General features: G+C 40.2%; 1 protein-coding gene across 7 annotated transcripts in view; it reads right to left on the bottom strand.

Annotated features, from left to right (window-relative positions):
- ZC3H14 (zinc finger CCCH-type containing 14) overlaps positions 1-9,265 on the bottom strand; it is a gene marked incomplete at its 3' end in the record, with an annotated part of 42,183 nt that extends 32,918 nt beyond the window's left edge. For 6 of the 7 annotated variants that reach the window (XM_081227694.1, XM_081227695.1, XM_081227698.1 and 3 more), the window contains exons 1-5: positions 9,102-9,265; positions 8,648-8,690; positions 3,164-3,278; positions 869-909; positions 211-403 (exon numbers count right to left, since the gene is read on the bottom strand). In XM_081227694.1, the coding sequence (XP_081083820.1) occupies positions 211-403; positions 869-909; positions 3,164-3,278; positions 8,648-8,690; positions 9,102-9,137 (428 nt within the window). In that variant the 5' untranslated portion in view covers positions 9,138-9,265. Of the gene's footprint in view, positions 1-210; positions 404-868; positions 910-3,163; positions 3,279-8,647; positions 8,691-9,101 lie in introns of those variants that run through there. The other variant, XM_081227700.1, reaches the window with a different exon arrangement.
- Between the last annotated feature and the right edge of the window lie 2,875 nt (positions 9,266-12,140).

Genomic DNA, 12,140 nt, shown 5'->3' with positions numbered 1-12,140 from the left:
TGCATTCTTTTTTTTAAACTTTGATTTACTACATTTTATATAAAAGGTAATCATACTTTGGTCTTATCCTTCATTATTTTATTCCAAAAAACTGCTCATGACCACCTCATTTCCAAAAATTTCTGAAAACAGCAATTTAAAGACATATTAACTAATGTAAATGTCACATACACACACCCACCTGCCCACAGGTCTACACAAGACTCTTACCTGACGTTAGTGGCTTTCTGCTCCTGTGAACTTGTAGAAACCCTAGATTCTCTTTCAGGTCTAGTGCTAGAAACTGCAAGAGGTGGCACTGCAGCTTCATGCCTTCTCTCATCTCCTCGACTGAAACTGCTCTTGTTTGAAGGTACATTACTATCAAAGATGTTGGTATCGGAAGACTTTAGACTAGAGGGGTCTAGAAAGAAAAACACATGGTCCCTTGAAGCTATTTTTATTACTTTGAACCTCCCCCTTCTTCACCACCAGTTTTAAAGCAATAAGTATGTGTTCTTCCACAACATTTTTAATGGGTGAATATTATTCCATACATAGTATTATAATAATACATCTAATTTATTATTACTGGACTTTCAATTTTCAATTATAAAACACTGAAATATCCTTGAAGCTAAATCATTGCACACATCCATAATTACTTCCTTAGAATAAATTGCATTCTTTCCCTTCCCTTGTTCAAATCATCTGTGAATTATATTAAGTTTATTGCTTTTAAATTCATAAAAATGTGGGCTTCCTTAAAAACTTCAAATGAACTACCATTTTCAAATGTATGGGTTTTTCCCCCAAAGCAGTATAAATGACTTCAGAAAAACGATCATATGCTACAGCAAATTCCACAACTCATCTTTATGAACCTTACCAGTTGTTACAGAACGAAGTTTATCTAATACACCATGAAGCCTAAAAGAAAAAACAAACCAAAAAAGTTAAAGCTTCCGTTAATCAAGAAACACTGGATTTCAACTGTCACTCTAAATTTGATGACATTTTAGATCTAGTCTTCAGATAAACACTGACAGATGGTACTGAATGGAATTTAATGGATAAATAGGATTAAAATTAAGTTTTACTTTTTTTAAAAAAAGGCTGTACATGAATATTGTGGAATAATCAAAAATCTTATTTTTTCATCACTATTTTCAACATCTAGCCTCTGCAAAAATAAGGGCAAGGATTATCATCTGACCACACAGCGCTGATCCACAAAGAATATCATTCCGTTTCAAAAGAACTAAAGATTCAAGGTCGATAAAAGGAGATAAAATACCATAAACGTAATGTAACATTATTAAAATTGTTTTAAGCACAGTTTAAATTTATTTTTTATCTACTTAGATGGTTTCTGGAAGAACTTAATCCTGAGAGGTGAAAAAACTTTAAAAATAATCTCAAAATATACTATATCACTTCACTATAACTACTGTTTTCAAAACTAACGCTGTAAACAAGCCACAACCTCAATTATAATATAACCTATTTTAGTAGTTATGTACAAGGCAAAACTGTCTTACAATCCTTCCAGGAGGCCAGGCATCCTAAAAACACCAGAAATATCTCATTATAATGTTTCACCCAGAACCCAGTCACATGCCACTATCCCCTAGGATACAGTTATCGCAGGGCTCCAAAGAATCAGAATAGCCTGTTTGTGGCGGGTGTAAATGAACACTTGAGAAAGCAAAGTGTCAAAACAGAGACACCATCACTCTTACCAGTACATGGTAAAGAATAAAATTTATGGCAAGATGAAAGAGTTGAATTAATGTGATTTTAAATTCAAATTCAGTTGGCAGTCTGCTTATGTAAGAAATTTGTCTAAAGCACTCCCTCAAGTTATCTGAGAAAGGATCTACTAGGTCAATGTCCCATATTACGTTACTGGGACTCAAAGTGATCCAAATGTTGAACCAAAAGTCTAGTCACAAAAAATGTACATGAAACAAAACAAGTACCTGGACCGCTGAAGGATTTAAAAAAAAAAAAAAAAAAAAAGGCAGTACTCTTGATAATGGTTAATTTCCCCAGTCAAAAGCACCATGATCTCTCTTTTTTTGGTAAACTCTGGGGACAAACCATAATAAGTGGGTTAGGTCACCCACACTGTAGGAGTGTATGTACCAAAACATTTAAGGAACAACCACTGCACTCAATGTTCTTCAAAAATGTGTAATATAAACCCAGAGAATTCTGTGCGGAATTTCAAGAAAGCTTCACCGGAGTTATAAAGGATACAGTTGCCCACTGGGGCCAAAATGCCTTTAAGACAAACTCTGGTTTAAAGGCAAGTTAACCAGTTTCATATCCCTCCTTATTGCCTATCTGGTCTCCCAGTCTCTTGCCATTCAAATTAAGCAGGCCACTCTGCTCATGCAACTTTTGCTCCATCTGTCAACTTGTGCTGCAACTGGTGGTTCCCAGTGAGGACCTTTATATGATCCTTCCTGCTCTCTTCTCAGCCGCATCATTACCCTCCCCCAGCTCTCTCACTCTACCTCAAACCTGGTACCAGAACCTGGCCTGCCTTCATAAATTAAATCTCATGCTTTTAGTCAGTATTCTCAACCAAAGGAATATGTGGTTTGAAAAAGGACATTGAAAATTAAAATACTGATTTATGTTTGAACACAAAGTTGCCTATTTCAAAATTCCAGACTTCAAAAAGCTCCAAACTAAAAAAATGATTTGATATTTTGTCAAAAAACTTTGCCTCCTAAGTTAGCTAACTGAAGAAAGCAATTCAGGAAGTCAACCCAGTCCAAAAAAACATCTATAACTGGTTTTGGTGGAGGGAAAGGAATGATAACATGCTGAAGTTTACAAAAGAAATGTATTAACTACAGTCAACACATACTAAGGACTTGTTATGGGCCAGGCACAGCTGTGAGCACATTACATGTATCAGCTTATTTAATTTTCACAACCACCCTATAAAGGTGATTTACAATACCCATTTTGCAGATGGAGAAACCAAGGAAAGAGGTAGATCCAGGATTCAACCTTGGCAGTCTGGCTCCAGAGGCTGTGCTCTCAACGCTCACAACCTGCCTCACAACACTGAATCTGACTCTCCTGTCAAGAACCTCTTTTCAGACAGAACACCTACTCTTGACTTGAGCCAAACTGTGGTCTGAGGGGTAAATATTCAGAAACATACCATACGGTGAATCGAATTGTGTTGTTCCCTAGAAACAGGGACAGGTCCTCTGTCATTTGGTCCTGACTTTTCTTGTTGGCCACCATCACCATAATGTAATCAGGAAGTTCTTCATCTATTTAAAAGGAAAAGTATATAAAAACTTTTTATGCTTTCCTTAATATTTTCTTCTACTTGAAGCTGATGTGCTTGAAAATATAGATGTAGTTCTAAGAATGTCAGCTCTAGTGGAATTATGCTGGACAAAAAGTATAGCTTTCTTTCTCTTTATTCCGTAAGTATTTCAATTACTAGAAGAACAAGAACTAGAAATAACTAATAAATATTTACAAAACTAGATATTCTGAATTACGGTATCAAACTTGAGAGTGCATTCATTTCCTTTAATCTTTTTTTAATAATGCTCATTAACTTCAGAAAAGCTTCCAGAAAGCATACTGGACATTTCTCAAGAATAATACTGAGTTTTGTTCAGTTTTGTGCGTGTTTGTTTCAAAATGACACTCATTTCTCAAGGAACACCTTTATCCTTGGTAAAGGCAGATTTTAATTAGGGTAACAAACTTGCAGCAACATCAAATAAACTAAAACCACCCCAAAATTATACATCATTTAAAATATTTAATCTTAAGATTAAATGATTTCTACTCAACTCATTGTTTCATTCTTATACCCTCCTAACAGTGAATTATAAGGGTGAGGTCTAGGACCAAAAACAAACCAAAAAAACCCAAAACCACCACAATAAAAAGATAAGAAAGCAGGGCTTCCCTGGTGGCGCAGTGGTTGGGAGTCCGCCTGCCGATGCAGGGGACACTGGCTCGTGCCCAGGTCCGGGAAGATCCCACATGCCGCGGAGCGGCTGGGCCCGTGAGCCATGGCCGCTGAGCCTGCGTGTCCGGAGCCTGTGCTCCGCAGCGGGAGAGGCCACAACAGTGAGAGGCCCGCATCCAGCCAAAAAAAAAAAAAAAAAAAGATAAGAAAGCAAAAGCTATTTATCAGGAACTTTGATCCCTACCAAAAAAAATTCCTTTAGATTCTTTGATACCTTAAATATTCACATTTCTATGCAGGCAGAAAGGTTCATTTCAGAACTACTATCAGACATTTGTTTCAAGAAGAAATATCAAAAATCCAGTTCAAGAAAAGCACAAATACACTAAAGCCCTATCTACAAATGGGAACAGAGAAATCAGAATACTTGCTAGAAGCATGCAATTCAGTGTGAGGAGATAAAAGAACAAGTAGCCAGTCATTTGCTATTTTGTTTGTAAAGAATCAAAAGGATCCACTGCTTTCTGGCAACATTAGTAAATAAGCCTCACAGCTTATTTACACAGTGTCCCTACCATGGGCTGTCACTGGTAACCCAGGAAAGGAAAACAAAGTTGGGGTGCTTTGGCAGTCTTGACAGTTTTTCTTCCTCATAATGTCAGTAATGAAAACAAATAGGCTGTGCTTTCTGACACTATATATTAGTTTGCATTTTATAAAATTTTATGTAAATGAGATCAGCAGTTGCTCTGGTACAGGGTGGGGACAAGGACAGACGGTAGGGAAGGATACAAAAGAGCCCCAGGAAAACCCAAAAGAAAACTTTTGGAAGTGATAGATATGTTCATTAGCTTGATTATGGTGTATACATATCAAGACACAGCAAACTGTAAACAGGTGGAGTTTATAACAATTATATTTCAACAAGGCTGTTAGAAATTCATAACATCGTTCTCTCAGTAGACACAAAATGAGAAATAAGAATCTAATGAAAACTTAACGTGTTCCTGGGACTTCCTTGGCAGTCCAGTGGTTAGGACTCGGTGCTTCAATCCCTGGTTGGGAACTAAGATCCCGCAAGCCTTGTGGCACAGCCAAAAAATAAATAAAATAAAGTGTTCATGATACGTTCCTACAGAATTCTAATAGCATTCTCAAGTTCATCTGAAATCTATGTACTGAAAACAGTAAAATGTTGACGGTTCCTGCAAGTTCATACTTCCTAAAATGTGAACTTAAGACTGCTCTGAATTATAACTGCCATCTCACTAAAGTACTCCATTTTAAACAAACACACAAATGAAACCGTATCAACTCTTAACAGTTGCTCATCTTTATATCCCACTCAATGTCTTGAAAATAGATATTCAAATATTTACTAAAGGATTGTTTCCATAAAACGGTTTCCGGTACTCCAGCACAAAGGGATTAGAAAGTCACCCTTTTCAGAAGGACAATGACGCATATACATTCAAATAATTAGGTAGCTAACTGTAAACAAATAATGTATATTTCAAATAGTCTAATGGTGATCCCTGTTTACCCACTTAAACAACATTTATGAAAAAATCTGGTGCTCTGCTAGGCCACTGAGACACAACCAATATGAAGTCTCTGCCCTCAAGAAACTTCCAGTCAAGAAGCAGAGGCAAACAAGTTGAGAAGCTGTGCTAATATGTTAACAGCTGGGACAGATGAGTTCAAGAGGAGCATACAGGAGTGACTCCTAACCTTCTGTTAGCTCACCAAGTTTCTATTATGAAGCAACCACAATAGAAACATCAAGGACCCAGATGTCTTAAACCTGCTTAAATCTGCTGCTGACCAGCTGTATTTAGCCTTCTCAGGACTCCATTTTTTTATTTGTAAAAAAGTGAATTACCTGCCATCCCCACTCCAGCATTTTGTTCAGGTACAAATAAAACTCTATGAAAATATTTTGAAAACTATAAAATACATGATATCTTTACTACAACTACACTTCACATTGGACTACGTCAAGCTTGTAACCAGGTTTTTAATATTAATAGGCTCAAAATTCTTGGTTTGAGGTTTCTGATAAATGATAGGAATCATCAGATTGAATTTAGACCCAATTAATATGTGTTTATGTTTTCATGTGCTAGAATTAAGAAAGTTCTCGGGCTTCCCTGGTGGCGCGGTGGTTGGGAGTCCGCCTGCCGATGCAGGGGATGGGGGTTCGTGCCCCGGTCCGGGAGGATCCCACATGCTGCGGAGCGGCTGGGCCCGTGAGCCATGGCTGCTGGGCCTGTGCGTCCGCAGCCTGTGCTCTGCAGCGGGAAAGGCCACGGCAGTGAGAGGCCCGCGTACCGCAAAAAAAAAAAAAAAAAAAAAAAGAAAGTTCTCACTGTAGGTTTTCTGTGGATTTCTTTTTGACCCAAAACAAGCTCTTGGCACAAAGCTGGCATCCATTAAATGTTGAATGAATAAAAGAAAAAAACAGTCCTGGTTCAGCTTCATCTTTAACCTGTGAGTCTCAATTTTCTTATCTGTTAAAGTCTTACAACAATCCTGACAACAAATAATTAGTATGTGGCAAACTACCATCTGGTCTCAGGCCCCCTTTACACTATTGAAAATTACTGATGATCCCAAACAGCTTTTATTCATGTGCACATATCTACTGATATTTACCATACTAGAAACTGCAACTCAGAATTTTTAGATTTCTTAATTCGTTTAAAATAATACACCTATCCCATAAACAATAAACCTGTTTTATGTTGTTCTAAAAAAAGAATGTGAAGAAAATCTGGTCTCACACAGGTATGCAACTGGAAAAGGGGTATTTTAATACCCTTTTCAGATAATGTGGATATTCTTCTGTGATACTACACCAAAACTCAACGAGTGGTAGTTTCTTGGAAGGTAAGCAGCAATACTGAAACTGAAAACTGTATCAATGACCTTTTTGTACTCTGTTACATGAAAATCCATTGATCCATTCTGCACTTTTAATGGATCTTTCTTATCCCTGTACAATTTTAAAACATTCATGCATTGGTCATTTGAAAAAATACTGGTTCACTGAGCTATACAAACCACTGGCATACGGATACATTTCATTATACAATATAGAAGAACCATTTGCTAATGTCACCACGCTGTCAAATTTATGGAGGAAGACAATTTTTCCAAAATTCTGACTTTCATTTGAAAGCTCAACTTTGTCACTGGCAACAAACTTTACTAGTTCTTTACCTTTGCTCACTTTCAGGAAAATGTCTGCCAAAAACCCAAATTATGTAACTAGCCCGTTAGTCTTCCTTAGAAGTTAAAAATGATGTTCCAAAGGGTAAAAGGGGGGAGGGGGGTGGATAAATTCGGAGTATGTGATTAACAGATACAAATTACCATAATAAAATAGATGTGCAACAAGGACTTAGTGTATAGCAAAAGGAACTGTATTCAACATTTTTTAATAGCTTATAACGGAAAATAATCTGAAAAAAGTACATATATATAAAAAACTGAATCACTTTGCTGTACACTTACAACTAACACAATATTGTAAATCAACTAAACTTTAAAAAATAGTTCCCAAAGAAACAAAAGAAAAACAAATTCCATGAAAAAGGTGGCCAGGTCAGTTCTCCACTCAATCCCACAAATTCTTTGCCTTAAGACAACCCATACGAGTACTTCCTATTTTCTAACGCCACATGTTAAAAAGATGTAGTCAGGGCCAGGGTTTAAAAAAATATTTTACTTCATCACTTACATTCATAAATGAAACTGGCCTCTTTTTTTTTTCTTTGTAATTGCAAGTGGAAGGGTGGTGAAGAATACGATAATTTCTTGTAAAGTTTGGTGTGAGATACTGATTCGGGCTAAGGTACCAGCAGTTTTACTCACCACTTTTGCACAGTCCAAATGTCAGCACGGTGAAAATGGCAAATACCCTGTCAGTATTAATATGAAAATAGTTTTGACTTCAGAGAGCCTTGGGGTCTCCCACACCTGGAGAACCACTATCATAAGTGGTAGCTATTATTTTTATAGGAGGCACCAGCTTTGGAGCCAAACAGACGCAGGTCTCAATCCATAAAACCTTGCTCAAGCCAAGCACCCAAAGCCTGTTTCCTTGCTTGTACAACTGGGGATATTACCACTTACCTTCCAGTGTTCTCCTGGGGATTATCATGACCTAATGCATATACGACAATAATTAAGCACAGTGCCTGGCCCAGAGTAAACACTCAAATTATAATTTATAAAAGAATAAAAAGAAAAAAGAGACATTACCGTTGGGAGGTAAGAAAAAAAGGGGCAGGAAAAATAAAGAGATCTGAAAATAAAACTCACTGAACCACGAGAGAGGCAAATGCCAGACAGCATCATTCATATGCAAAATAATAATTCTGAAAAATGAAGATCAAGAGGAAAGGAAAGAAAATAGGAATAACAATAAAAAGCAGACAAATATTAAGGAAAATATGAAAGAGCCTCAACAGAGGAAGCTAAACGATTTCAAAACACCCTATTAGAAGGGATCTGGAAAAAAAAACCAAGGTTGCATATAAAGCTTTCAATGGAAAGATAGTACGGAAAAGAAGTAACCAGGGAGTATCAGATTCGAAGGTAAAAGGGCGTCTCTCCAAAGTCAAAGGCATGATAGGAAAAATGCATTCCTAAAATTAAATTCGCTGCAAATTCTAAAGTCTATTAGGCTAACAACAGAAGACTTACCAACGTAAGCTCCTAGTTCTTGCAATTTTCCCTTAATGGCACTCTGAGGGAAGAAAAAGACCATAGTGCGCGTGAGAGAGGCGGCCCTGGGAAAACAGACCGACTGCAGCGCAGAGGCAACTTCGCGAGCGCGCACACCTCCTGCCCCCACCGGCGCCCGAGTGGGGGTGGGGAGACGCCTCGGGCCCCCCAGCCCCACCCCGGAACCCCTCCTCCGCGGCGCCCCCTCCGATTCCCGGCGGCTCCTTCTTCAGCCGCAAGCCCGCTCTCCGAGGCCCGAGGCGGCCTGGCCGAGGAGGCGCTGCTCGCCGACCCCGCGGCCAGTCAAGAGCGCCGGCGACGAGCAGGCCGCGGCGTCCGGGCCGGGCCCCACACCCCCCGTTACTCCTGACAACCGCGCGCCCGCCCGCCCGCCGAGGCCCGGCTTCCCGCCCCCGCCCGACGCGGGCCTCACCCGGATCTTGCGGCTGATCTCGGTGCCGATCTCCATGGCTCCGGGGCCGGCGGTGGGCTCAGCACCGCGAGGGGTTCTGCTAACTGGGAGCCGGAGTCCAGCTCCCAGCCCGCAGCCTCACCGCCTCCAACGCCGCCGCTCCCGGCCGCGCGCTCTGCGTGACCCGCCCCCACCGGCTTGAGCCAAGTCGAGCGCGCCTGCGCCTAAGCCTGCGCCTGCGCGCACTCGGGCACGGGGAGCCGGCACTCTGGCGACCTCTGCTGGCCGCGAGGAGAGCCGCGGTAAAACCATAGAATCAAAGTAAGCGTAGAGAGAGGACTCTCCTCTCCATACCTGCTAATTCCTGAAGTGGTCTCATTAGTTATTAATTGCTGCATAACAAATGACCGCACACATTTACCATCTTGTGGTTTCCATGGGTCTTGAATCTGAACACAGCTTAGCTGGATTCTCCGCTCAGGGTCTCATAAGGCTGCAGCTGAGGTGTCAGGAAGGCTGTGTTCTCGTCTGGAGGCTTCACTGAGGAAGAAGCCACCTTGAAGCTCATTTAGGTTGTAAGCGGAATTAATCTCCTTGCAGCTTTATGAGTGAGGGCCTCAGCTTTCTCCAGGCTGTTGTCTGGAGGCCACCCTCCCGTCAGAGATGTTGCCCACACTTCCTTGCCAAGGGCTTCACCAACATGGCTGCTCACTAAATCAAGCCCGGGAAGAGAGGATCTCAGCTCAGGGAAGGCCCAGTCCTTTTAAAGGCTTTCATTTGATTAAGCCAGGGCCTCCCAGGGCCTGACCCCCAAATCAACTGATTTAGGGTCTTAATTACAAAATTAGATTGCAAAATCCTTCATCCGTGCATATTCATTAGCTGCAAGCAAATCACAGGTGCTGCCTGCACTCAAGGGGAGGGGATTACAAAGGGTGTCAACAGCAGCGGCAGAAATCTTGAGGCCACCTAGGGTCTGTCGGCCACACGGTCCTTCATCTCATAGAATCCTTTTTTTCTTCTGAATTACTATAACGTCTATGTGGGAGCTACTAGTATGACACAATATCCTTTCTGTAATGTTCATCTCATTTGCGTGTCTGTGTGTGTGCACATGTGCGTTCTCTCTAACGAAATTATAAACTCCTTGTAGGTCTGTATTTCTCCAGAATTTCTTTTGGGACGCTAGACACATAGTAAGCGCCTATTAAATATTTGAAGGATAAAGTAAATTAATGACCTAAATTACAAAAGCATTCCTCACAGATAAATCCAATGATCATGCACTCATTCAACATTGATGAGGGGCAGCAGAGCAGAGTGACTGAGAACAGGGACCCTGGAGCCAGACTGTCTAGGTTTGAATCCCAGCTCTGCTACCCCCTCTGAGACCTTAGGCAAGTTGCTTATTCCCTCTGCCTTAGTTTCCTCATCTGTGGCATAAGTATGATACCAGTTTCTCCTTCATAGAGTTATTATGAGGATGAGGTAAGCTCACAGTTGGGAAGTATTTTGAACTGTGCTTGGCTCATTGCAGTACTATGGTTGTTGATTAAAAATTAAACGCCTACCCTGAGTCAGATGCTGTGCTATGAGCCAGAGCACAAAGATGAGTGAGACTGAGTCCCCGCATTCACAACATTCACAATCCAAAAGACAGGCACCTTATTTCTATCTCTTTACCCACCATTTCAGAACTAAGAATGCAAACACATGTTTTGCCATTACTGCATACAAAATCCTTAGTCAATATTTAGATAATAGTGAAAGAACATTTTATGAAAAATAGAGAATGTTTTCATTAAAATGTATTCAGAATAGGTAAAACTTTTTTTTAATGTATTCAAGAAAGAGTCAACTTTCAAGACAATCCATTTAAAACTGCAGAAGGAGACTCGCAGGCTGCTTAAGAACTTGCATATTTAGATCTCAGGAGTGTGTCTGGATCACAGAGGGGATAACCCCACTAAACCGATGGTGTTCAGTGGTCTGACATTGTTACAGGTGCTTCCCTGTAAGATGCATCTTCATAAACCACACTGCATCCAGAGGAAGATGATCATAATGATGCCTGAAAGAAACCATTAAAGGGACTATTGGTATTCAACTTGAAAAAGGCTAAGCAGGACAATGAGAATTATTTTCCAGCATGGAAGTTCTCTCCAGTTCAGGAGGAATGACATATTTTGCTCTAGGAGACAATGAGGACTAGATTTCAATCAATCCCAGTTGAGGGCTCTGGGCTGTTTTTCAAAGAGAGAAGATTACTAAAAAGAGCATTGGTTTTTGAAGTCGAAGAGGTCGTGTACTAACCCCAATTGCATGGAGTCCGTTGTCTTCTAACACTGGCCCCCTAGCATCTCCAGCCTCCTCTCAGGGCAGCATTCCAACTGGGTGCTGCACATCATTTGCAAGTGTCGGGGGACAGGAGGGCAGAAGAGAGGTGTTTGGGGGTGTCCTTCAGCCTAGAATGCTTTTCTCTTTTTTTCTTTGAATGCCTAATGAACTTTTTATTTGTCCTTCCAGACTCAGCCAGAAGCTGATCATAGTGATAAACTGAATATCACCACTCCACTTAGAATATCTACCCATTAAGTATATTTGCCTACTAGAATTATATATTCACCTGTTCCTCACATGATGAGTCTTTGAGAACAGGGCCATACATCTTATTTATCTTTCTCTTTGCAGCATTTGGCTTCCAAGAGATGCGGTTTGAATAGACAAGTTTTTTCATTAGTGAATATCTCATGGCATGTCTACCCTTGGATCAAAAGCCCTTAAGTGTTGGGAATTCCAGTCACAGCAATTGCTTTTGCTACTGAAGCTGACATACTTTTCTTCATTTTCTTGTCCATTGAACAAATATATTGCCAGCATCATCATGGTAATTTATATAGTGAGAGATAGTGGGTACTCACCAAGCTATCAAAGCAGATTAATTTCTTAACCCCTAAGGAAGTATCAGTCAGTGTACCACCAAAACCACAATTTCTTTCCCTTTATTGAACATCTTTTTACTGTAGAAATTTTTAAATTTTTACTTTGTTTTAAAAAGAA

This window comes from Mesoplodon bidens (assembly GCF_964165515.1).
Source record: "Mesoplodon bidens genome assembly, chromosome: 3".
NCBI lineage: Eukaryota > Metazoa > Chordata > Mammalia > Artiodactyla > Ziphiidae > Mesoplodon > Mesoplodon bidens.
Note: the sequence above shows the minus strand (reverse complement) of the source record. Positions and strands in the feature narration are given on the sequence as shown.